Raw genomic sequence first — 26,956 nt, forward strand, 5'->3', positions numbered from 1 at the left:
TCTAATGCCACTGATGTTGAACAAAACCTCGAAACAAAACACAAACGGTCGGCCTTGAGGCACAGGCATGTTCTGTGCCTAGCCTGGACTATCAAACAGCGCCTCCGTGCGATATGTGTTGGCGAGACAGGCTCATGGGCCAAAGGTTGCGCGAGAACATTCCGCAACTCCTTGTTGACAAACATCGGTCCGATACCACGTTTACAATAGGGGGCGTGAGAATCATATGACTAAAGTTCACGTTGTTGACCTAGTTGTCAGGTCAAACTGGTACTTTTCACATCCGCACAAGACTGGTATAGATTCTTAAAGATTGTTTCTACGTTTTTGGTGTTTTTTTTTACGTTACATCGACGCAGTTTGCATAGCACAGCGTTTCCGTCGGTACGTGAATAAGGTTAAGCTCAATTCTATATGGCTCTTAAATGTACGTTGATTTACGTGAGTACTGTGTTTAGGCATGATTTTCATTTGAAACATCATAAATGTTTGCAAAAAAATCTGCGAATAGTTATCTATTTCTTTCTTCCATATCCACCCAGCTGGTGTGTACGACATTAGTACACAATATCGTGAACTTAATGTTATCAATGTTGTTGTTGTTGTTGTCCTTGTTTTACTTCTATTATTACGCTAGACGTGGTATCTTGGTGCTGAGTAACACATGGTTCTTTTTTTAGTCAATTGTCTCTCTTGGTATTTAACTCTTGGTTAAATGTTATGCTATGATCTTAGCATTACAGATATACTATAATTGTACATGCTGTCTTTAGATTCAATGCACTCAAATACAGGTAACGTAAATTTACCGAGCCTGTCATTTAATCTACGAATCTTAATTTTAATTTGAATAAATGATGGAAACAGGCAAAGGAAACTGTGTATCATTGATAGGTGAGGAGAAATATTTTTTCACAAGTCCTGAAGCAGCACATAACGCTAGCCTGATTGTTTATACTATTACCATTCGTAAAACGAATTACTTTCTTTTTAGATTTTTAGATGTTAGCCTCTCATATAGTTAAACTGCTCTGTATGTATTGTATGTACAAGTTGCCACACATTGTATCCTTTACATTTGTCGTGCAATACAGTTCTTCTTCTTCTATAGTCATCGTTACATGCCAACCTCTTTTGGGGTCATAGAGAGGTCACATGTACGCCTCAGGTCAGACTCACCTTAATGAGACTCAGGTCTCTCCACAGAGTTCTCCATGATTAGACTACTGTTAATGCAGAGATGTTAGTGGTCGTTTTAAGTTCGGTGTTTTCGCGGTAGCCGCTTCACCACGTTTTTTTCCTTTACAATATTTGGCTAGCGTTACAGTATATGGTGCTAATGGAAACTCAAAACTACCGCGAACACTCCTTTTTGCCACTACTGCCAAATCAAATCCCCGCCAACTTCATTGTATTTACAATATTTTATATCTTAGATTCAGCAAAATTTTGTCTTTAATTGAATGTAATAGATATGTCTGAATATACTATCATAATGATAAAGACAAGAGCATGCAGTTTCACTTATAATTTGTACCCCGTTTGCCATCATGAATATTGCCTTTGGATGTGTAAACTGATCTTCCAACTTAATATTGCAGACTCGGAGATAAGACGATGCAGGGGTTAAGATGCAGTATCGTGTTTCTTGTGGTGATCCTGGTATCCCAGAAGTCCACAGCGGTCAGATCAAGTAATGGCGTCCCGTTCCGCCCCAAGTTTCCCAGGGTGCACCACGACATCCAGCAGGGTCAGGACTACGGAGACCCTCTATTCCTTACTTCTTATTTGGAGCAGGGCATGGCACAGAAAGGTGGGTCAAGGGTCAAGTATTAAGGATCATGGGAGTAGAGGTCAGACTTAGTACCGTGCACTGGGAAATGTATGTCAAGGGTCAGAGGTAAAGGAGCATGGCACAGAAAGGTGGGCCAAGGGTGTAGAAGTCAGACTTAGCGCCGCGAACTTAGAGGTTAAAGGTCACGACATTGGAAAATATATGTCAAAGGGCAGATGTAAGGGGTCAGGTGTAAAGAGTCAGAAGTAAAGGATCAGAGGTAAAGAATCAGAGGTGAAGGGTCAGAGGTAAAGGATCAGAGATAAATGGTCAGTGAAAGGTTTGTCAAGAGTCAAACAAATGCCATATCATTTTTGTAACATTTCATTTCCGTTAAGTTTACCATGTGTATCTCTTATCATATGATTGCCTTATCATGTGTCTTATCATATGTCTTTGCACACAGCCCAAACGCTGAGTGAGGTACACCTTCCTGGCACATCAGTCAAAAGCTACTCAGGCTACCTGACTGTCAACAAAGCCTACAACAGTAACCTGTTCTTCTGGTTCTTCCCTGCACTGGTCAGCAACAAAACCTACAACAGTAACAAAACCTACAGCGGTAACAAAACCTACAAAAGTTACAAAACCTACAGCAGTAACCTGTTCTTCTGGATCTTCCCTGCAATGATCAGTGACAAAACCTACAACACTAAAAAAAAACCTACAGCAGTAACAAAACCTACAAAAGTAACAACACCTAAAGTTATCAAGTAACGAAACCTACAGCAGTTCTTCTGGTTCTTCCCTGCACTGGTTAGAAGCAAAACCTACAACACTAACAAAATCTACAGCAGTATCAAAACCTACAAAAGTAACAAAACCTACAAGCTCGAAGTAACGAAACCTACAGCAGTAATTTTTGCTTCTGGTTCTTCCTTGCACTGGTCATTAACAAAACCTACAACACTAACAAAACCTACAATTTTAAAGTACCGAAGCCAACAACAGTGAATTTTTTTCTGGATCTTACTTGCACTAATCAGTCACGATGTGTTCTATGAATTCCTGGTTCTTTTTGTATCTCCATTTGCTTCATTTTCCTAAAAAGGATGATGGTGTTATAAGGGCTTTTTTGTGTACGGTTTAAACTTTTGACTATGTACCTGTTGGATGTTCCTCCAGACCGACCCAGATAACGCCCCGTTACTCCTGTTCCTCGAGGGTGGTCCGGGTGCAACAGCCATGTACGGAATCTTCACGGAGACTGGGCCATTCTACATCACAGAGGATTCTCAGTGTGAGTTGGTGTTTTAAAGACTATTAGGAACTTAAGATGTGGGAACCGTTTAGATGTGACGGTCTGTTCGAACGGTAATATAATCAGCTGCTGCCGCGTCATGTCCCTGTGAAGCTGGTGTGTTACATCGAATGGCGGTTATACCAGATATATAGATACAGAGGCTTGTGTGTTACGCCGAACGGCTGATATACTGTCTATATAGGCACAGGTAAAGAAGCTGTTGTGTTACACTGAAGGGCGGTTATACTGGCTATATAGACACATATGCAGATATCTAGATCACCTCAGTGTGCTGCCATATGATAACTGACAACTCAGCTGATAGGCTGAGGTCTCGGACTTTTTTTAGAAATAAGATGAGCTTCTGTGCTTGGTTAGTATGTATTTCAAAACAACAGTAACTTTGTTTTTCAGTGACGAGTCAAAACGTGACCTGGATTTCTGCCTACTCCATGCTGTACTTTGACAGCCCTGTAAGTACCTCAAAGCTACTCAAAAACAAACAAACAAACAAAAACATGTAAACAGTAAACAATAACAGTGGTTAGGTTCATTATCCACTGTGCACTGCATGTTGTGTATAAACAACCTTTTAAGTAATATAAGGCTGCTCACAAACAAACAAACAAGACAAACAACACTAACAATAAATATAGCCATAAACAACAGTTGCTTAGTTTTTTCCATGCCTTTTCACAAACATTGGCGACTAGAAACTCGCACATTTGGGTGCTTTATATCATGGTATGTATCTATTTAAACTAATAATTCTTACGTGAAATTTCAAAAAGACTGCTTTGTCATTTGCAGGTTGGAACAGGATTCAGTTTCACCAAGTCTGATGCTGGATTCTCAACAACCCAGGAAGAAATAGCTGACAACCTCTACAAGTAACAAAAACGTTGCATCCAAAAAGAAAAAAAAGTGTATATTTGGAGGGAGGGAAAAGTACTGTGAGATCATTGGAAAATAAAGTTTCCACTCTCCTACACAGAGACATCCAACGGCGCTAGCAAATCGCCGCATTTCTGTACTCTGCTATCTCAACCGTCATGATCAGCTCCTGTGGCCGTCGCCAGCTGTCAGTCAATCAGAGAAGTTTCAGTTTTCAGAAACCTTGCATATATAAGGGTAAGCTCATTAATATTTATAAGCAGGGCGGTCAGTAACTGTTGGTGACAGTTGAGGTAGCAGAGTACAGGCAGGCGGTTGTTTACTAACGCCATTGGATGTCTCTGCGTAGGAGAATGAAAGATTCATTATTCTGTAAAATTCTGATTGAGATGTTTCCACCTCACAGTGCGTTGCTGCAGTTTTACCAAATCTATCCAGATTTCCAGGAGAGGGATTTCTATGTCACAGGAGTGGTAAGGCTGATGTGAACCTTTACACTCTCTGTGATATTCTCTGTGACTCCTTCAATATCTAAAGGGATCTAAAACTCAGGAAGATGATCTTATTTTAACAATCAGCCTACGTTTTTAAGAATTTCACCTTTGGTAGAATACGCACCAAGAAGTCCAATTGATCAAAGAACATATCATTAACAAGACGAGTTTTTAACATCGCCCCTCAAATTGGTTTTGTGAGCTAACTTTTGTCAGGCCTTGTCAGAAACATTGTATGAATAACGTGTTTGGATTAATTCTCCACATGAACAATGGAGTAAGTTGTTTTTTCTCCACAATGAACAAAGTAAATTAACCCATAATGAAAAATTGGGACGAGAAATAATGCATAGATCTGTCCTTAAGAATTCAATCCGAACAAAGATTTAGATGTTGATACTATTTTTCAACTACAGTCACCAATTATTTTTCAAACTACCGTTTCACAACGCTATCATCTTCTTTTAAAGATTAAAATTGAAACTTGCTACCTTGCTAGCTATCGTGCTACAATAAAAAGTCAATTGTAAAAAAAATTCATCATTTGTACTTTCCCAGTCGTATGCAGGTAAGTATGTCCCAGCACTGAGCTACAAGATCCACATGGAGAACCCAACAGCCAAGTTCAAGATCAACTTCAAAGGCATGGCCATCGGGGACGGATGGTGTGACCCTATAAATGTACGTAACACCCGATTGTATCAACTTGATATAACGTCAGTTACGTCTAGGGGTAGGTACAGGTAGGTAGAGAAAATTCTGGTCCAGGTCCAGTTCAGGTCCAGAGGTTCAGGTCCAGGTCCGGACTGAACCTGGACCTGATTCAGTATGTGAAAACGTGTGAATAGACGGTGCTCAAAACAACGGTCCATTTCGGTACCATTATTTTTATCTATAAAATTTTCTCTACTTCGCTCGTTATTTTCCCCGACCGGTAAGCCCCGAAACGCGTGAATGCCTGATCATACGAGGGGCGTGCAATAAGTAATGGTCCTGACCCACTTCCAGTTGTCTGATCTAAATGAAATTTTGTATGTGTAATAATTCATATCTCTATGGGTTATGTTGCAAAAGACAGCTCTGAACTAATTGTGGTTTCTGATTTACTGGTGTTTGAACTTAGTCAGGTGCGAAATGGACCAGGTGTGAAATGGAACCAGTTGAGTGTCGCGCAGTGATCCGGTTTTTGTATTTGAAAGGACGCACACCAAAGAAGACTTTTGATGAAATAAATGAAACTTATGGTGATGATGCCCCATCATATGACCTTGTAAAACGCTGGCATCCTGAATTCAAACGTGGCTGGAAGTCTGTGGAAACAGCTCCCAGACCTGGTCGTCCCTCTTGTGCCATTGATGAGGCATCAGTTGGAGGACCAACCTGGGGTGTCCTACAAAATCGGTGTCCAGAGCTGCATCAAACGATGGGAGAAATGCATAACTCTGGGTGATTCCTATGAAGAGAAAGACTAATAACTGTGCCAAGTTTCATTAATCTCCTGCTATGGGAAATGGGTCAGGACCATTACTAATTGCACGCCCCTCGTATAATCTGTTCATTTTCCAATAGGTCCAACATCCGGTCCAACAATTTCTTTTTCAGGTCAAGTTTTTCTGGACCGGTCCAATAAGAAAAAACGGTCTTGTAACGGTACATCGTACTGGTACCTATCCCTAGTTATGTCAGTATCAATGTCAATATGCAAGCATGCTTCATGTTGTTGCAGTGTGTTTTACCTAACAACATTTTTCTGTCCTTTTGCCGCATGACCCACGTGACCCGGGAAACATGTATTATTTATTATTATTTCTTTTATGTCCGAATAAAGAAATAATCAATGATTTTACACACTAACGAATTCGAAGAATTGATAATGAATAATTGATAATCAATAATTTAAAATCATTAGTTGACTATCACTAGTTTATAATCAGTAACTAATCATCATTAAATAATCAATAAACAGATGATTTTTATATCTCCCAGCAAAATGCCGCAGTTACGTATACAAGCCTTCCTGCTCAGCACACTGGGATTGTGATGAGTTTGATAATTAATAGTTGATAAATCAACGCCAGCCTTCTTGACATGCATCTTGTAGGTTAAAAACAAATATTATTCACTGAAATCTTCAATAACGATTTTGTAGTAATCAGACGCGGATTGATCTCAGTTTATTTTAGATATTTATAACCGATAATCAGTAATTTCTTTTGTTCTCCCCAGCAATTCCATGCCTTTCCAGACTTCCTGTACAACACAGGGTTGTGCAATCACAATCAGGCTTTCCAGGTCGGGGCGACCGTGAACTTGATGGAGACACAGATCAGCCAAAAACTGTACGTAGAAGCATATAAGGTGAGCATGAACATGGATACCAGGTCTTGAAGTTCAAGATCAACTTCCACGTCATGGCCAACGGGATGGGCTGTGTGTTATCATGGCCTGTCTCCCTCTGTTGCCAGGAAATAATCTCGCACAGACACACGTGTGACAGAACCACGTTGTATTCACTCTGAGTCCCCCTAACCAGACTCAAGACAAACTAAGCTGACGCCTGCAGTTCCAAGAAAGCCACCAGATGGCCCAAACCAACACCACCAACTCTCGATCTCAAGAGCTATCTACTACTTAAAAATTATAAAAATGGCATGTCCAGAACTCCAGATATCAAACCCATGAATTTTAGCTGTAGTGCAGTAACAAGCCACTAGGGGGCCAAAAAACGAATCGTTTCCAGGTCTCATCAAGGCCTACCCACATAAAACAAAAGTTAATACAATCCATTCAGGCATTCATCTGCCCCTCTCCCCAAAAACACAGACACACGCTACCCAAACATAACCTTCTCGGTGAAGGTCATAGATATTGATTAGTTGTTGATTTTCTGAATGCTTTAGTTGAAGAGATTCATTAGTTTCGTATGTTCACAGTTAATAGGATTTTTTCATAGCCATCGAAAATTTGGAGGTACGTGTACTTATCTTTAAGTTAATACAGTCACTGATTCATGAAAAATTCCTATTAACTGAATGCTTTAGACATTTGATGCCCTCATCGCCGGTTCCCAGACTCCCTACCCTACTTACTTCTACAACATCACCGGTGGAACCAACTACTACAACTACCTCAGGACTGTGGTAAGTCAACTCACAGATGTCTTAGATTTTGTCCTATATCTTTAAGACACAAGTTATTCAAGTCTTAGATTGGTTACTTTTAACATTTGTTTATTCATGATCGGTCACCGGTTGTGTACGTGTGTGAACAAAATCACTTCTTAGACAAGTATAATTCAAATATAATTCAATCTCTACAACTAGATAAAAATGGAGATTTACTTCCGGACGTTTTGAGTGACATCCATCACTCTTCTTCAGCGTCACTGGAATGAACTGGCAAAAACAATTCAATACAAGTTCATCTAACTAGAAAAAACAGTTGAACATGCATATGTACGGATCGCAAACCAAAGTCAAATGTGAGTTTTCACCGTCGATGTTACAATTCGTACATGTGAAGTTGTGCAAACATTTACGGAGGTACATTTTCTGTCCCTTTATTTGATACTCAATAATTGACCATAATAATTAAGGGTTAATGACCCGCTACGAGGTGTATATGGTGTCATAACGCATGATCCTTTTTATAACCACCGAATAAAACCACCGAGTGAGCGAAGCGTCATAACCAAAATGGCAATCTTCTGATTGGTCCACGGTGCCTGGCTATATGATAATTATCAATCAATAAATGCCTCTCAAAAATTGACTATATGATTTGATTAATGATTGATAACTATTGATTTTTGTGCGGCACACTCTTTGTTGAGCCAAAACAAATTTCAGTTTTCACCATGTTTGTTGTCCCTGCTGTAGGAGCCACCAGAGCAGGAGTACTTCTGGACGTACCTGGCCAAACCGGAGGTTAGGAAAGCCATCCATGCAGGGAACCTGACCCTCCACGATGGGGCAGACGTGCATCAGCATCTTCTGACTGACTTCATGCAGTCTGTCGCGCCCTGGATAATCACCATCATGGATAACAACTACAAGGTAATAAATCTAGTGTATCTTGTGTATGTGCGAGTATGTATGTGTGTGTGAGTGTGTGTGTGTGTATGTGTGTATGTATGTGTGTGTGAGTGTGTGTGACTGTGTGTGTGTGTGTATGTGTGTGTATTTGTCTGTGTGTGTGTGTTTATGTGTATATATACTGTGTGTGTGATAGAGAGATAGAGAATGTGTGTGTGTGAGTGCGTGTGTGTATGTGTCTGTGTGTGTGTGTGTGTTTGTGTGTGAGTGTGTGTGTGTGACTGTGAGTGTGCCAATGTGTGTATGTGTGTGTGTGTGTGTGAGAGAGAGAGAGAGAGAGAGAGCGAGAGAGAGAGTGTGTGTATGTGTGTGTGTGTGAGAGAGTGTGTGTGTGTGTGTCTGTCTGTCTGTCTTTTTGTTTATGTCTGTTTGTGTATCCTTATATTGGTTGTCATCATAACTTTGGAACTTCTGGAAGGGAAGAGGAAGGTCAAGATAAACTTTGTCAAACTTCGTGTGACTGTGTATGTGTGTGTGTGTGTGTTGGTGATAGAGACACTGTGTGTGTGTGAGAGAGAGAGAGGGTGTGTGTCTGTGTGACTGTGTGTGACCTTTTGACAGTCACGGTGTTACCTCTCTGAGGATGAACTGAACTGAAAAGCAAACTGCAAACTTTAACCCTCAAACCATCGTAGCTTTTTTGTGACGTAGATTACCGTATGGGGTCAAAACTGACCCCAAAACGTTTTGTACAATTACAGTGACTCTTTTTGTGATTTGTATATATGTATAGTTTCATTGATCTATGTGGAACAGTCTGACTTGATTAGGTGAGAATACTTCTAGCTCATTATCATAATTTATGCACAAGATCTTGAGGACCACATTTTGCACCAACGCTATTCAGACCGGGAAGGAGGCTTTTGATGCCTGTACCAACTTCAATGCCATATAGCGCCCAAATGGCTTATGCTAGGGCCACCAAACTTGGTAACTTTTTAGAAAATGTTAATAGCAAAAATTTTCAGTGAACAAAGTATATTCATCATTTTTCACGGTGCCATGGCAACGGAATTCTGACAGACATATTTATTACGAAATTTTCTAATTTTGTATAAAACATTTAAGTTTTAAGGTTTTCTTGGCAAATAACAGTTGCTTATCGCATCTTATAAAATTCAACGTAAATTTCATGACTCAATATTCATAATTTATGCTAATTTGATGACGTCATCAGTCAAAATCCAAGATGGCGGCCGATATTACCTAGATGACGTCATAATGTCGTCATATTACATGATAATGGCACGAACTTTGTTACAATAATTTTGGCTTGCATGTACATCATTCTCTGAAAATTTCGTGATCCTACAATAAGTAGTTTAGGTGTGGGTCACAAAAGTTCGTTTAAAAAAATGCTGGGGTCAGTTTTGACCCCCCTGGACAATGCATAAACTTTCTAGGATAACTTTATCAACAATGAGCCAACCTCGGTAAAAACGTATAAGAAGTTATAGGACATATATACAAACTCCTGGAAGGAAATTTGTTTTCAATCAGAAATGCCATAATGGCACGCATTGGTATACGCCTGGGGTCAGTTTTGACCCCATACGGCGGTTTGAGGGTTAAGGTATTTTGTTTTACCTGGACATGCCCTGATCTTGTTTTGTAGGTATTGATGTACAATGGGCAGCTGGACGTGATTGTAGCTGGGGTACTGACTGAAGCCTTCCTCCAACGACTCCCCTGGTCCAAGCTGGAGAAGTACCAAGCGGCTGACAGGACGGTGTGGAAAATTAACCCGTCAGACACTGAGGTGGCCGGCTTCGCCCTACAGGTGGACAACTTCTATCAGGTGAGACTTTGGAGTAAAATTTAGGCAATAAGCCCTTTCACAGAGGTTACCACGCGCGCGCAGGGAGAGGAACTCTGGGTAACATGTCAAAGTTGAAGGCCCTCAGATGTTAACAGTCTCGTCTCTACCATTGTTTGCATTTGTATAATGTTCAATGTGCGGAACGTAATGGCGCCTGGAAAATGGCGGAATGTTTACGTTCCGGGACCTTCAACTTCGACATATTACCCACAGTTCCTCTCACCTGCGCATGCGTGGTAACCTCTGTGAAAGGGCTTATAGAAGATTGTGGAAAGTTAATATGATTAACCCTTCAGACACAGAGGTGGCCACGTTTTTCCGAAAGGTAGATAATGTCTACCAGGTGGTCTAGAGACTTTGTAAAATTAAAATAGAACATTGTGGAAAGTTACTATACTATGATTATCCCTTCACACATAAAGATGGCTGGCTTTGTCCGGGAGGTGGGTAATTTCTACCTTGTGAGAATTTGAAAGGGAATAAAGAAAAATGAGAAGTAGGATTAAAATCAACCCTTGAAAGGCATAGGACCAAAATATCTTGATTCTTTAAGGAGGTCAGAAATTTTGACCAGATAAAATGAATATACTTAAAATAAGATGTAATATTTTGGTATAAAGATGGACATGAAAGATTAGAAATAAGATATGTTCTGCACTAACTCAGAATCCACAAAGAAACAGAACTCTGAAATTTCTAAACTGCCAGTATAGGTTTACTGTTATATTGTTTTATCATTGCATGAGTAATATTCATATCACTCCAAATGTCTACCTTGCATAAACTTAAAAATTTTGCTTTTGCTGTCTTCTTCAGGTGATCGTCAAGGGTGGTGGCCATATTCTTCCGTTCGACCAACCAGAGCGGGCCTTTGACATGATTGACAGATTCGTGTCTGGCAAAGGTTTTCAATGACAGTCTGGAGGCCAATCAGAAAAGAGCTTTTAATTGATTGACAGTTTAGTAAGGCCAATGTTTCCAAACACGTGTGAAAAAGTTGATGGTAGGTTCACAAACACAGTTCCGAACCGGGGTTTGTCCGGACTTTTTGCAGGAATAAAAAATAAAAGTGTATATCAAGAAATAAACATTAATTATGCTCATGATTAGTTATTTTATATTTGTATGTATTTACCGTGCAGTCATGCATTTTCATGCATTTTGTGTAAATATTATTCATTCCTGCAAACAGTCCTGCTGAGCACTGGTTTGGAAATGTCACCCTAGCATCCATAAAGATTATTTTTCACGTCAGTCATCGAACGGAAACATTTATAATATACCTATAATATAAAAGCGACCAATAAGGAATGGTGTGAAAGAGGGGTCCTGGCCCTATCACGGTGAACAAATGTTGAAAATGTACAAGTTTATAGAAACGTGTCATTCTAAGGGTAATTAGGATACCAATATAATGGCGGGAAGGACGTCATTCTTTTTGGACCACATAATAAAAGGCTTCTTGTCAGTTTGGAGGGTCATATCAATATGATTCACATTTAGCGTAGCCAAAATTACAGTTTGATTGTCAGAAAAATTAGGCTCTGATTGACCAGGGATGCTATCGGGTCATCTGTGGTCACAGTGTTGTTTTGGTAGCATTTGTGGGTTTGTGAGGAACACAGTTCATGCAGTCATTTGCTTTTGGGGTAGGTTACTATTTAGTAATACATGAATAAGACCTTAAAGTCTTGAATGAAGGCATGATTATTTGGCGAAGAGATGTGTTCGTCGACCTCTAATTTATGCCATGTAAGCATTTTACTTGAAAACAACAACAACAGGAATTCAGCGGAAGAACAAAAGTTACAATCAGGCTAGTTAGACAGAAGAAGGTGACCTGAAAAACATTTGCATACATATACAACTCCACACACACACGAGCGTACACACGCTGATATGTTTACACACACACACACACACACACACACACACACACACACACACACACACACACACACACACACACTCGGTCAGGTACACACACACACGGTCAGGTACACATAGGTACAGAAAGAAAGCAGCTGTTCTTTGTGTGTTTCTCGTTATCCACCAACTAAACCTGTCCTGAATCTAATCGCAGATACTCTCCTGGTCTTGGTTCTAGACACCTAACATTTCCCGCTCACACAATCACGACTGTTTGTGGTGTTGGACTTATCGTTTATTTCTTTGTTACTTAATCGATCTTTGACAACCTGGTATTACAAAAATATAGGGCCAGGGTTTAATTAATAGCGGCGTTATACACGGATTCCTGGAAACCTTCTTTACACTACTCTCATCAAACATGATGAGCAGTTAGTTGTTCGTCAGCATATTGCTAGTTCATTTCTAAACCGTTGCTAATGCATATCATAATGCTTTTTACAGGGCGACACCTGTCTTGGAAGTGCTGCGGTTCCTTTCAACATCGCTAGGTGACGCTTTTGATCCATGAGAATGAATCTTTTATCATTTCCAAAGAAAACGGATTTTGAACCATACTGCAAATCGTACAACTCAGCCGCAAAATGAACAGTTACATGCCGCAGATTGCAAGAAAATATCGTGAAATCTATACTAACGTTATAGAATGTCAACGTCGATTCCACCGTCAATGAACATTACGTGAAATTGAATAAAAATTCATCGTTCCATATACCATATTCTATGTGTTATGTCATTATTGAACCTTCCTGACTATTTGATTTTATAATAAAGTCAACTCGCTTGGGTAACATTTCTTTTATTCACATACTGGCATCATTTTTTTTAGATATATCATATGGTGTATTACTTCAAAACTAATTGAGATTTCAATTGTTGGCCTTAGCCAGGGATATTCAATGAGGAGATATGAAATGTATATGTACAAACTTAGTAAGAAATCAACCCTTTGTGGGCTTGTAACAAACTTCACAAAGATATCTAGCTATAGCTACACTTAGATTGTTAACATTCTTGTTTGTTGTTTTAAGACTATGATGAATATATTTACATTAGGGATGGGTACCGGTGCAGCAAATTCAGGTCCAGGCCCGGTTCAGAGCCATAGCTTTATAGGATCAGGTCCAGGTCCGGACCTGAACCTGTACCTAATTCATTATGTGAAAACATGTGAATGGACGATACTCAAAACAATGGTCCACAAAGAAATCTGTATTGTGTATTCGACTCCCACTGGCGTTTTAAAAATCCCAGAAGGCTAACTACCTCTGTACGATTGACTGTAAAAGTTGATAAAAATTACTATAGAGTCTACTCTGCTCCGCTTTTGTTTTTTGCCTCGACTGGTAACCCCGAAAACGTGTGAATGCCTGATCATATAATCAGTTCATTTTCCAAATGCTCCAACATCCGGTTCACCGAATTTTTTCAGGTCCGGTTTTCTGTACCGGTCCAATGAGAAAAAGCGGTTTTGTACTGTATACAGATGGTGACTGCTGCAGCAGTAAGGGCATGTAAAACCCTGTGCAGATGGTGACTGATGTATCTCTGTGGTCATGTAAAGCCCTGTGCAAATGGTGCCTCTTGCTGTAGGAAGGGCATGTAAAGTTTTGTGCAGATGGGGACTCCTGCTGTAGAAAGGGCTTGTGAAGCCTTGTGTAGATTGTGACTCCTGCTGTGGGAAGGGTATGCAAAGCCCTGTGCAGATGTTGACTAATGCTGCGGGCATGCGGGAAAGGCATGTGAAGCCCTGTGCAGATGGTGGCTCCTGTTACAGGAAGGGCATGTAAACTCCTGTGCAGATGGTAACTCCTGCTGCAGGAAGGGCACGTGAAGCCCTGTGCAGATGGTGACTGGTCAGCTTCAGCTTAAATTTGCTTCGCCTTCTCTTTTCTTAAGCAGTCTCTCTTTAAGCTGTCTCGAAACTTCTAGCTCCTCTAATGCCACTAATGTTAAACTAAACCACAAGACAAAACAAAAATGGCGGGCAACGGCATGTTCTGGTACTGCTATCGCTGCGCTTGGCCTGGACTATCACACAGCGCCTCCATGCGATATGCGTTGGTGAGACAGGCCCATGGGGCAAAGGTCACGCGTGGACATTCAGCACCTCGAGCTCGTTGTTTACAAACATCGGTCCGATACCACGTTTACCAAAGGGGCGTGTGAATCATATGACTGCAGTTCACGTTGTTGAACTAGCGGTCAGGTCAAACCGGTAGTTTTCACTTCCACGCAAGACTGGATTAGACTGTTGAAAATTGACACTGCGTTTTCGGTGACTCTTAACGTTACATCGACGCAGTTTGTAAAGTACAGCGTTTCATCGGTATGTGATAGCCATATTCTATATGGCCCTTGAATTTAGGCTAATTTACGTCTTACGTGAGTACTGCTTTTTAGACATAATTTTTATCGTGCAATTTAAAACATCGTAAATGTTTGCAAACAATCTGCGATTAGTCATTTATCTAATTCTTCCATATCCATCCAGCTGGTATGTACGACATATTAATACACAATATCGTGAACTTAATGTTGTCAATGTTGTTGTTGTTTGTTGTCCTTGTTTTACGTCTATTATTAGGCTAGACGTAGTCTCTTGGTGCTGAGTAACACATGGTTCGTTTTTTAGTTATTTTTCTCTCTTGGTATTTAACTCTTGATTAAATGTTATGCTATGATCTTAGCATTACAGATATACTATAATTGTACATGCTGTCTTTAGATTCAATGCACTCAAATACAGGTAACGTAAATTTACCGAGCCTGTCATTTAAACTACGAATCTTCATTTTAATTTGAATAAATGATGGAAACAGGCAAAGGAAACTGTGTATTATTGATAGGTGAGGAGAAATATTTTTTTCACAAGTCCTGAAGCAGCACATAACGCTAGCCTGATTGTTTATACTATTACCATTCGTAAAACGGATTACTTTCCTAGATTTTTAGATATTAGCAACACATTTAGTGAAACTGTTCTGTATGTATTGTATGTACAAGTTTCCACACATTGTGTCCTTTACATTTGTCGTGCAATAAAGTTCTTCTTCTCCTATAGTCATGGTGACAAGCAAAATTGTTGTGGGGTCATAGAGAGGTCACATGTACGCCTCAGGTCAGACTCACCTAAATGAGACTGGTCTCTCCACAGAGTTCTCCATGATTAGACTACTTTAAATGCAGAGATGTTAGCTGTCGTTTTAAGTTCGATGTTTTCGCGGTGGCCGCTTCACCACGAAGTCTTGTTCCATTACAGCATTTGACTACAGTATATGGTGCTACTGAAACCCCAAAACTACCGTGAACACTACTGCACATTTTCCCACTACTGCGAAATCAAATCCCCACCAACTTCATTGTATTTACAGTATTTATATCTTAGATCGAGCAAAATTTTTTTTTTGATTGAATGTAATAGATATGTCTGAAGATACTATCATAATGATAAAGACAAGAGCATGCAGTTTCACTTATAATTTGTACCCTTTTTGCCATCATGACATATTGCCTTTGGATGTGTAAACTGATCTTCCAACTTAATATTGCAGACTCGGAGATAAGACGATGCAGGGGTTAAGATGCAGTATCGTGTTTCTTGTCGTGATCCTGGTATCCCAGAAGTCCACAGCGGTCAGTCCAAGTAATGGCGGCCCGTTCCGCCCCAAGTTTCCCAGGGTGCACCACGACATCCAGGAGGGTCAGGACTACGGAGACCCTCTCTACCTCACTCCTTATTTGGAACAGGGCATGGCACAGAAAGGTGGGTCAAGGGTTAGAGGTTAAGGTTCATGGGAGTAGAGGTCAGACTTTAGTACCGTGCACTGAGAAAGGTATGTCAAGTCTCAGAGGCAAAGGGGCATGGCACAGGAAGGTGGGTCAAGAATCAGAGGTTAGGGATCATGGAAGTTAAAGTCACCAGACTTAGAGGTTAAAGGTCACGACACTGAGGAAAGTATGTCAAGGGTCAGAGGTAAATGTTTATTTAAAAGGTCAGAGAAAAGTAAGTCAAGGTACAAATAAATTCCAGATCATTTCGGTAACATTTCATTCCCGTTAAAACCCTCATCCGACCGTTACATTTTTACGACGAATCTGACCGTATGGGGTCATTTTTGACCCCATTTTGTTTTGCTCATAGACATATTTCTGCTGGCTTATTTTGTCATTTCTATGTATTTACTGTTTCACTAACCTATGAAAAATATTTTGACAAGTTTTGGTGTCAGTAGTTATTACTCATTATCATAATTTATGCAGAAAATGAGGAAAACCCACATTTGCTCTGAAAATCTACCATACTAAACTTACTTAAACAATGTTTTGTTTTATCAATTTCTAAACAATAATTGTGGTGATGCAATAATGCTGTTAGCATAATTATGTTATTTAACAAGAAAAAATACAATATTTGTGAAAAGTAGCGAATTTATTACTTACTTATGCACCATATTCCGCCATCTAAACACATACATACAATAACTCTTGTCTATTTTCCCGCAAAGATCTTTCTTGTAGGTTCCTTCTGCACATTCTGTCCATATATTGTTTTTTAATTAATTAGAAACATTTTCACTTTCATTAGCATAGGTAATTAGTGCGTATTATCATAATTTATGCAGAATGTCGAAAAACTGTGTTTTACACTAAAATACTAAATTTCTTTCAAAATATTCTGTGTTTACTCATCTAAGCAACTATAACCTGTTGCTGCAATAGCAATAATGAGGAATGCCTTTTATTTTATTGAAATATCTTGATATTTATGTAATTAATGATTCATAATTGGCTGGGGTCATTTTTGACCCCACCGAACAAGACACAAACTTTCAAGTATAGCTTATACAGTAATGGGTAAAACTCGGCGAAAAATTGGTAGATGTTGTAAGACATGTATACAAACAAATTCATGGAAGGAATTTTTTCTCTGATGAAAAATGTTGCTGTGGCAGATTAAAATATACGCCTGGGGTCAAAAATGACCCCATACGGTCGGATGAGGGTTAAGTTTGTTTCACTATGTGTATCTCTTATCAAATGGCTATACTTTCTTTGCACACAGCTAAGACGCTGAGTGAAGTACACCTTCCTGGCACATCAGTCAAAAGCTACTCAGGCTACCTGACTGTCAACAAAGCCTACAACAGTAACCTGTTCTTCTGGTTCTTCCCTGCACTGGTCAGTAACAAAACCTACAACAGTAACAAAACCTACAGCGGTAACAAAACCTACAACACTAACAAAACCTACAGCAGTAACCTGTTCTTCTGGTTCTTCCCTGCACTGGTCAGTAACAAAACCTACAACAGTAACAAAACCTACAGCGGTAACAAAACCTACAACACTAACAAAACCTACAGCAGTAACCTGTTCTTCTGGTTCTTCCCTGCACTGGTCAATAACAAAACCTACAACACTAACAAAACCTACAACAGTAACAAAACCTACAACACTAACAAAACCTACAGCAGTAACCTGTTCTTCTGGTTCTTCCCTGCTCTGGTCAGTAACAAAACCTACAACACTAACAAAACCCACAACAGTAACAAAACCTACAACACTAACAAAACCTACAGCGGTAACCTGCTCTTCTGGTTCTTCCATGCACTGATCAGTGACAAAACCTACAACACTAACAAAACCTACAGCAGTAACAAAACCTACAAAAGTTACAAAACCTACAATCTCAAAGTAACGAGACCTACAGCAGTAATTTTTGCTTCTGGTTCTTCCTCGCACTGGTCAGTAAAAAAACCTACAATACTAACAAAACCTACAATTTTAAAGTAACGAAGCCTACAGCAGTGATTTTTTTCTGGATCTTCCTTGCACTAATTAGTCACGATGTGTTTTATGAATTCCTGGTTCTTTTTGTGTCTCCATTTGCTTCATTTTCCTAAAAAGGACGATGGTGTTATAATGGCTTTTTTTTGTGTACGGTTTAAACTCTTGACTATGTACCTGTTGGATGTTCCTCCAGACCGACCCTGAGAACGCCCCGTTACTCCTGTTCCTCGAGGGTGGTCCGGGTGCAACAGCCATGTACGGAATCTTCACGGAGACTGGGCCATTCTACATCACAAAGGATGCTCAGTGTGAGTTGATACCGGTGTTTTGGAGACTATTAGCAGCTTAGCTAAAGGAACAGCCGGCCATACGTAAAACTGCACGCTGTCGCGTCGTGTATGGCGTAACAGGTAGAGCATTCGGCTCGGGATCTAGAGGTTCCGAGTTCGATACCCGCCGTGCCCTTGGAAAAGGCACTTTACACGACCTTCCTCACTTCACCCAGGTACAAAAATGGGCACGTGACTTCGGTCGGGGAGGTCTATCTTTACCTTCTACCCGTACTGTGTGAGTGCAGTGCCACATTGTCCTTGTCTTTCCAAAAGCAAATAGAAAAAAAAAGCGTTACAAAAACACTGGCAGTCTTTTTTGGATCTGTAAGTGGTAAGTTCCGCCTCCGTACGAAATCGTACGAATCCAATGGATTCGGGAGCACGCGGAGACACCGTAGCACTTTAAGTTATAAAAAACTTTCTCTGCGTTCGGGCCGTGAATCCACCCCGCACAAGCCAGTACTGGCGACGCGCGTGGCCCGTACAGCGAGTAGAGTGAGTAAGGAAGCCATACGTACGCAGCGCGTGTAAGTAAAGCCTGCATTCGGTAACGTGGCAATTCGCACAGAGATCGTACGTTATAAGCACGTTCACGGCATGCAGACCACATACCCATCACCTTAAGCGAGAGTTGCGAGAACTGGGTCGGGACTTGCGTGGATCTACCCATCACCCCGCCTCTTTGCGGAGTAAGGGTGGGTAGGACTTGGGCTGCTCCCAGCCATCATTGCAAGTCTCGGCTCCGTTCTCGCAACTCTCGCGAGAACCTGGTTATCCGTGATCAAGGTGGACTGATAGCCATTGAAAACTTGGAGGTTCGTGAGTTTACCGTTCAAAATGTAGTCACTGATTGATGAAAATTCTATTAACAGTAACTTTGTTTTTCAGTGATGAGTCAAAACGTGACCTGGATTTCTGCCTACTCCATGCTGTACTTTGACAGCCCTGTAAGTACTTCAAAGCAGCTCAAAAACAAACAAACAGAAACTTAAAAACAGCAAACAATAACAGTGGTTAGGATCATTAACAACTGTGTACTGCTTGCTGTATATAAACCATGCATGTATTATCATCCTGCTCACAAACAAACAAACAAGACAAACAGCACTAACAATAAATATAGTTCTAAACAACAGTTGCTTCGTATTTTCCATGTCTCTTTACAAAGTTTAACATAGACGACCCGAAACTTGCACTTTTGAATGCTTTGTATCATTGTATGTATCTATTTGACCTACTTATAACCTAAGTAAAATTTCTAAACGACTGCTTTGTAATCTGCAGGTTGGAACAGGATTCAGTTTCACTAAGTCTGACGCTGGATTCTCCACAAACGACGAAGAAGTAGCTGACAACCTCTACAAGTAAAAACAATGCTACATACATAGCAGACTAAGTGTACATTTGTTCTCAATGGAGGAAAGTAGTGTGAGATCATTCGAGTTTTCATTCTCCTATGCAGGGACATCCTACAGCGCTAGCAAACCGCCGCTTGTTAGTGTACTCTGCTATCTCAACCGTCACGATCAGTTCATGTGGGCGTCGCCAGCTGTCAGCCAACAAATGAAGTTTCAGTTTTCAAAAGGGATCTCGCTTATATAGGGGTAAACTCGTTAATATTTATAAGCAGGGTGGTCAGGAACTGATGGTGACGGTTGAGATAGCAGAGCACAGATAAGCGGCGGTTTACTAGCGCCATTGGATGTCTCTGCGTAGGGGAATGATAGTTTTCTGATTGAGGCGTTTTCACCCCACAGTGCGTTGCTGCAGTTTTTCCAAATCTATCCAGATTTCCAGAAGAGAGATTTCTATATCACAGGAGTGGTGAGTCATTCTCTGTGATATCCCTTTTGACTCCTTCAAAATATAAAGGGGTCCTAAACTACAGAATATAGTGCTATTTTTTTCAATAGATTAATTATGTATCGATGAATACACAATCAGCCTACTTTTTGAAGAATTTCAATTGTGGTGAAATACGCAACATGTGTTTGTACAACAATATGACACTCACTTAACCTAGCATGCATTTCCTATTGAAAATAACTTCTTGATTTGTACTTTCACAGTCCTATGCAGGGAAGTATGTCCCAGCACTGAGCTACAAGATCCACATGGAAAACCCAACAGCCACGTTAAAGATCAACTTCAAAGGCATGGCCATCGGGAACGGCTGGTGCGATCCTATAAATGTACGTAACAACCGATTGTTCCAACTTGATAACGTAAGTTACGTCTGTATCAATGTCATTATGCAAGCATGCTTCATGCATCCTCATGCGCGAGCACATCCAGCAGCGAAACCGCCTGTCTGCATGGATGTACCCTGCTTTCTCAACCGTCACCCTTAGTTCCTGGCAGCCCTGCTTATAGATATTAATGAGAATAACATTATATATATGCCAAATCCCTTTTGAAAACTGAAAGGCCTATTCTCTGATTTGCTGACAGCGGGTTTGCGGTGACGCCCACAGGAACTAAGGGTGACGGTTGAGAAAGCAGGGTACATCCAGACAGGTGGTTTCGCCGTTGGATGTCCCTGAGTAGGAGGATGGTTTCATGTTACTGTGTTGTTACAATGTGCTGTGTTAAGTTCAGAAACAGATTGATCTCAGTGTATATTGAATATGTATAACCGATAATCAATAAATCAATAATTTTTTTTTTTCTTCAGCAATACCGTGCCCTCCCAGACTTCATGTACAACACAGGGATGTGCAATAACAAGCAGGCTTTCCAGCTCGGGGAGACCGTGAACCTGATGGAGACGCAGGTCAACGAAAAGCTCTACATTCAAGCATTTGAGGTGAGTAAAATGAACATGGAGACCGAAAGGCTAAAAAAGCATTTTCTGTTAACCCTCAAGCCACCGTATGGGGTCAAAACTGACCTCAGGCGTATATCTTTGTGTGCCATTTTAACATTTCCGGTCGAAAACAAATTTCCTTCCAGGGGTTTGTTCGTATATATGTCCTATAACTTCTAATACGTTTTCACCGAGATAGGCTCATTGTTGATTAAGTTATACTAGACAGTTTATGCATGGTCCAGTGGGGTCAAAACTGACCCCAACATTTTTATAAAATAAACTTTTGCGACCCACGACTAAACAGCTTATTGTATGATCACTAAATTTTCAGCGAATGATGTTCATGTAAGCCAAAATCATTGGGACAACTTTTGTGCCATTATCATTTTACATGACGACATTATGACGTCATTTAGCTAATATCGGCCGCCATCTTGGATTTTGACTGATGACGTCATCAAATTAGCATAGATTATGAAAATTGAGTCATGAAATTTCGAAATTTACGTTGAATTTTATAAGATGTGATAAACAACTGTTGTTTGCCAGGAAAACCTTAAAACTGCAATGTTTAATACAAAATTAGAAAATTTCGTAATGAATATGTCTGTCAGAATTCCGTTCCCATGGCAACATGAAAAATGATGAATATACTTTGTTCACTGCAAATGCTTGCTTTCAACATTTTCTAAAAAGTTACCAAGCTTGGTGGCCCTAGCATAAGCCATTCAGGCGCTATACGGCATTGAAGTTGGTACAGTCATCAAAAACCTCCTTCCCGGTCTGAATAGCATTGTTGCAAAATGTGGTCCTCCTGATCTTTTGCATAAATTATGATAATGAGCTAGAAGTATTCTCACCTAATCATCTCAGACTGTCCCACATAGATTAATGAAACTATACATACATACAACTCACGAAAAGATCCACACAAAGAAACTGTACTTGTACAAAACGTTTTAACATTTCCGGTCGAAAACAATAAACAAAGACGGTAATCTACGTCACAAAAAAGCTACGGTGGTTTGAGGGTTAAGGTATGCAAACAATGTCATCATTTGCATCATCAATATCCAATGATGTTAACCCGTATTGAACCTCCAAAGGAACAAAACAACAAGTAAGAAATTTCCTTCATTTACCACAACGAGGTTATAGAATTTTCTCATTGATTATACAAATTATCTATCAATCTATGAAATGTTCTTAATTTTCTTTCTCAGCTAAACATGTCACATGATGAAATAGTTCCGCAATGGATTACAGTGGATGTATACAATTTCCTCATTCATTGTGCAAAATAGATTCTGGTTTGCATACTTAACATTCAACTATATAAAGCTGTGCTAAAGCTTCACACATGCCAAAAATCGTGGTAATTCATCAACCCTTCTCGAGTTATTCTCCGTCAGAATCTGACCCTAAACTTGCCCCTGTATTTATAAGAAAAGCCATCAGGGGGTCCAAACCAACACCTCCTACATTGAGAATATCAATACAATCCATCCAGACATTCATACTGCCCCCTCCCTCTCACAAAAACACAGAGAAAAAAATTAGCCTTCTTGGTGAAGGTCATAGATTTTGATTAGTTTTTTTTTTTTTTTCTAAATGCTTTAGACGTTTGATGCCCTCATCGGCGGTGCCCTGACTCCCTACCCTACTTTATTCTACAACATCACCGGTGGGTCCAACTACTTCAACTACCTCAGGACTGTGGTAAGTGAACTCTTAGATATCTTTACTAGTTACTCCAACTTTTCTTTAAGCAATGACTGTTTTTAAGGGTAAGGTGCATACCTCCAAATTTTCAACGGCTATCAGTCCATCTTGTTCACAGAGAGTGACCTAGTCTCAGTCTCGCGAGAGAGCACGAGACTAGGTCAGGCTTGCGTAGATAATCTGCCCCCCCCCTTTATTGCGGTTCAGCTTCGCACCATCCAGCTGAAGGTGGATGGCCTCTTTAATCATAATAACTCCGACATTTAGATGTCTTAGATTTTTTCATACGTATTTGAGACACGTGTCAATTTGATTATGATATAGTTGAATTATTTCTAATATTTGTTCATTCATAAGATGCTCAGATCGGTCACTGGTTGTGTGTGAACAAAATCACGATTGTATTTAAATACAATTCAATCTCTACAACTAGATAAAAATGGAGATTTACTTACGAGCAATTTAAGTGACATCCATCACTGTTCTTCAGCGTCACAAGAATGAACTGATAAAAGCAATTCATACATTTACAAGTACAGCTAGTGGTGAGTACATAAACTCATATTCAGGTTCAGGTCCAGATTCAAGTCCAGCAGTTCAGGTTAAAGTCCGGACCTGAACCCATCATTGCGTATTATGTGCGCTAGAAAGTTTTCTTTTTTGAGAGGGAGGGGGGATGGTGCATATAAAATTGCATGTTAGCATGAAATGAAATGCAATGTGAAAAATACATGCAAATTATATACAGCCAGTGTAAACACGAAATGCTTTTGTCTTTTTCCAGTGCAAATTTCACTGTCTATGGAAGGTTTAAGATGGTTTAGAACAAGAAAAGGGAATATAAGTGACAGATAGCTTTTTGCAAGTCCGGACTTGAGTCCAGACATTTAGGTTTTTTTTACTTGGACCTAAACAGTCCGGGCTTTAGGTACGCACCACTAAGTACAGCCAACTAGAGTCAACATGCATGTAAAAGTAGCAAACCAAAGTCAAGTTTCAGTTTTCACCGTTGATGTTAAGATGCGTACATGTGCAGTTGTGCAAACTGTTACGGAACTACATTTTTCTGTCCCTTTCTTTGAAACTCAATAATTGACCATAATAATTGCCAATCAATAAATGACTCTGAATAATTGATAATCAAGGATTTTGTACCGCACATTCCCAGTCGTCCTTTTAAGCCCAAAAATCCCCATGATTTTGTCTGTCGTTTCAACTAGCATCCAAAAGTTTTGGCCAGTGACACTGTAAACTAGTGGATGCTAGTTGAAACGTCTGACCGTTTCCAAAACCATATCCAGTTGCTTGGCGAGTAACTTCTTTTTGGCATATCTTATTACCTTGATGTCTAACCTTGATGAGTACCTAGCTTCGGCTAGGGCCGTCCCTCGGATAGGACGTTAAATGGAGGTCCCGTATATGGGGAGAGCCACACCCCATGCACGTTAAAGAACCCCACACGTGCGATGGTGCGGTGTGAGATGGAAGACCCTTCTGTCTGGAGTTGGTGATTCACTTCAAATCACCCGGATGGAGGCCTGGCGAACCTCCATACCGTATCAGCCACACGGTGATTTACATCATTCACCCGGAACATGTGCGAACATGTGTGTATGGCGGCTTTGAAAAGGTGTCCCTTGACATCTGTTCCGCCATACCCTCCATACATGGAGAATCCTAACAAATAAATAACCTACACCGTTTCACCGTTTCATCGACGTTTCACCATGATTGTTGTCCCTGCTATAGGAGCCTCCAGAGCAGGAGTACTTTTGGACGTACCTGGCCAAACCGGGGGTTAGGAAAGCCATCCACGCGGGGAACCTGACCCTCCACGATGGGATAGACGTGTTGAAACATCTGCTGATGGACTTCATGCAGCCTGTCGTACCCCAGTTAATCACAATCATGGATAACAACTACAAGGTAATGAAGATTTACTTCCCTTAATTCAATAAGCCTTCTCACACTAGTTACCACGTATGCGCGGGTGAAAGAAACTCTGGGTAATATGTCAAAGTTGAAGGCCCCCAGAAAATCAGGATTCCGACATTTTGCAGGCGCCATTACGTTCCAGACATTGTTACACAAATGGAAAAAATGGTAGAGACGAGACGTCTGGGGGCCTTCTACTTTGATATATTGACAATGACTATTACCCAGAGTTCTTTTCCCCCCTGCATGCGTGGTAACCATTTTGAGAAGGCTTATTTTAGAGTTTGAATTGCCCTCATGCACTTGTATGTCTAACCTTCATAAACATACCGTTGATGTATATTGGTAGGTGTTGGGAAGATGAACGTCAAGGTTAACTTTGTCAGGATTTACTTCAATTTGACCTAGTCTCGATCTCGCGAGAGAACACGAGACTAGGTCAGGCTTGCGTAGATCATCTAACCCCTCTCCCCGTGTTCTCTCGCGAGATCGAGACTGGGTCATTCTCCGTGATCAAGATGTGTTGTCAGGCATCGAAAATTTGGAGGTATGTATTTTACCTTTAAAACAGTCACTGTTGGAAGAAAAATGGTAGCAACTGTTTACAAACGTGACTGATGAACCTCTTACACTCTTCACCGAAACTGAGAAGTATTTCTGATAAGTTTTGGTCTTGTTTTGCAGGTGTTAATGTACAATGGGCAGCTGGACGTGATTGTTGCTGGTGTACTGACTGAAGCCTTCCTACAGCGACTTCCCTGGTCCAAACTGGATCAGTACCAAGCGGCTAACAGGACGGTGTGGAAAATTAACCCGTCAGACACTGACGTGGCCGGCTTTGCCCTACAGGTGGACAACTTCTACCAGGTAAGACTTTGAAAAAAGAAGACTTAATTGTAAAATTCAGGCAAAAAGCCCTTTCTCAGAGGTTACCACGTACGCGCGGATGATGCACTACCAGTCCGGTAGAATTTTCCTTTATAATACAGGCAGTTTAACACAATATTACATGTTACAAAATCTTTGAGTACTGTCAATGTACTACCAAAGTCGACTACCGGCAAGCTACTGGCCAGCATGGCACTCGAATTAACGGAAAGAAAATGTGTAAACTGCGATAATTCTACAAGGGAACAAAATGGCGGCGATCTTTGTTTATAGTTTCACGTAATTGTAACATTTACCGGCGTGCCTTCTCCGCCATGGCTTGGATACTGGTCCACTTAGTCAAATACGCCTTGCAGCCATTTGATATGCCGAGGCTTGAGTAGAGTCAGTTCTGGTAAAGTCTGTGAAACGAATTATAGAACATTGTGGAAAGTTAATATGATTAACCCTTTAGACACCATGGTAGCCGGGTTTGTCAGGAAGGTAGATAACTTCGACAGACTTTGTAAAATAAGGCAATAGAATATTGTGGAAAGTTTCTATACTGTAATTATCCCTTTACACATTAAGTTGGCTGGCATTGTACGGCAGTTGGATGATTTTTACCTTGTGAGAATATTATTGAAAGGTAATAAAGAATAAAATTTAAAGTAGGATTATTGTTAAAACTTCAAACACATGGGACCAAAATGTCTAGATTATTCAAGCAGGTAAGGTTAAAAAATGAATGCACTTAACATAAGATGTTTTAATATTTTGGTATACATAAAAGACTAGAAATAAAATTTATTTTGCACTAACTCAGAATCCACAAAGAAACTGAACTCTGAAATATGTAAACTTCCTGTATAGTGTTACTATTATATTGTAACAGTTTTACTATTACATGTGTAATATTCAGATCATTCCAAATATGTTGACCCTTGCTTAAACTTTAAAATTTTGCTTTTGCTCTCTTCTCCAGGTGATCGTCAAGGGTGGTGGCCATATTCTTCCATTCGACCAACCAGAGCGGGCCTTTGACATGATTGACAGATTCGTGTCCGGTAAAGGTTTCCAATGACTGGCTGGAGACCAATCAGTAAATAGCTTTTAAAGGTAAACTACGTAATGTTTTGGAGTGACCAGCAGAATTAGACCCTCCTAGCTGTAAGCAACAACTTCCAGGCCTCC

General features: G+C 40.3%; 2 protein-coding genes across 5 annotated transcripts; both read left to right on the forward strand.

The window, feature by feature from the left end:
- Positions 1–221: 221 nt before the first annotated feature.
- LOC118410239 (probable serine carboxypeptidase CPVL) lies at positions 222–13,002 on the forward strand. 3 transcript variants are annotated; one of them, XR_004830541.1, is made up of 14 exons: positions 222–384; positions 1,602–1,813; positions 2,241–2,356; positions 2,960–3,074; positions 3,492–3,550; positions 3,888–3,967; positions 4,378–4,444; positions 5,024–5,146; positions 6,692–6,823; positions 7,507–7,605; positions 8,344–8,520; positions 10,175–10,357; positions 11,195–11,381; positions 12,752–13,002. XR_004830541.1 is itself a non-coding variant. In XM_035811801.1 (13 exons), the coding sequence occupies exons 2-13, from the start codon at positions 1,618–1,620 to the stop codon at positions 12,800–12,802; spliced, it is 1,398 nt and encodes a 465-aa protein (XP_035667694.1). In that variant the 5' UTR covers positions 222–384; positions 1,602–1,617; the 3' UTR covers positions 12,803–13,002. The 3 variants fall into 3 exon arrangements, 2 of the variants coding, with proteins under 2 accessions (XP_035667694.1, XP_035667693.1); XM_035811801.1 differs by lacking the exon at positions 11,195–11,381; XM_035811800.1 differs by lacking the exon at positions 12,752–13,002 and having other exon boundaries at positions 11,195–11,987.
- A 1,478-nt stretch (positions 13,003–14,480) lies between these two features.
- On the forward strand, positions 14,481–26,862 carry LOC118410237 (probable serine carboxypeptidase CPVL). 2 transcript variants are annotated; one of them, XM_035811799.1, is made up of 13 exons: positions 14,481–14,692; positions 15,862–16,073; positions 17,373–17,488; positions 18,291–18,405; positions 19,318–19,376; positions 19,714–19,793; positions 20,187–20,253; positions 20,499–20,621; positions 21,104–21,235; positions 22,859–22,957; positions 24,710–24,886; positions 25,580–25,762; positions 26,748–26,862. In XM_035811799.1, exons 2-13 carry the CDS (start codon positions 15,878–15,880, stop codon positions 26,844–26,846), a joined length of 1,446 nt encoding a protein of 481 aa, XP_035667692.1. In that variant the 5' UTR covers positions 14,481–14,692; positions 15,862–15,877; the 3' UTR covers positions 26,847–26,862. The 2 variants fall into 2 exon arrangements, with proteins under 2 accessions (XP_035667692.1, XP_035667691.1); XM_035811798.1 differs by having other exon boundaries at positions 14,481–14,636.
- The last annotated feature ends 94 nt before the right edge of the window (positions 26,863–26,956 follow it).

This window comes from Branchiostoma floridae, chromosome 2 (assembly GCF_000003815.2).
Source record: "Branchiostoma floridae strain S238N-H82 chromosome 2, Bfl_VNyyK, whole genome shotgun sequence".
Classification (NCBI taxonomy): domain Eukaryota; kingdom Metazoa; phylum Chordata; class Leptocardii; order Amphioxiformes; family Branchiostomatidae; genus Branchiostoma; species Branchiostoma floridae.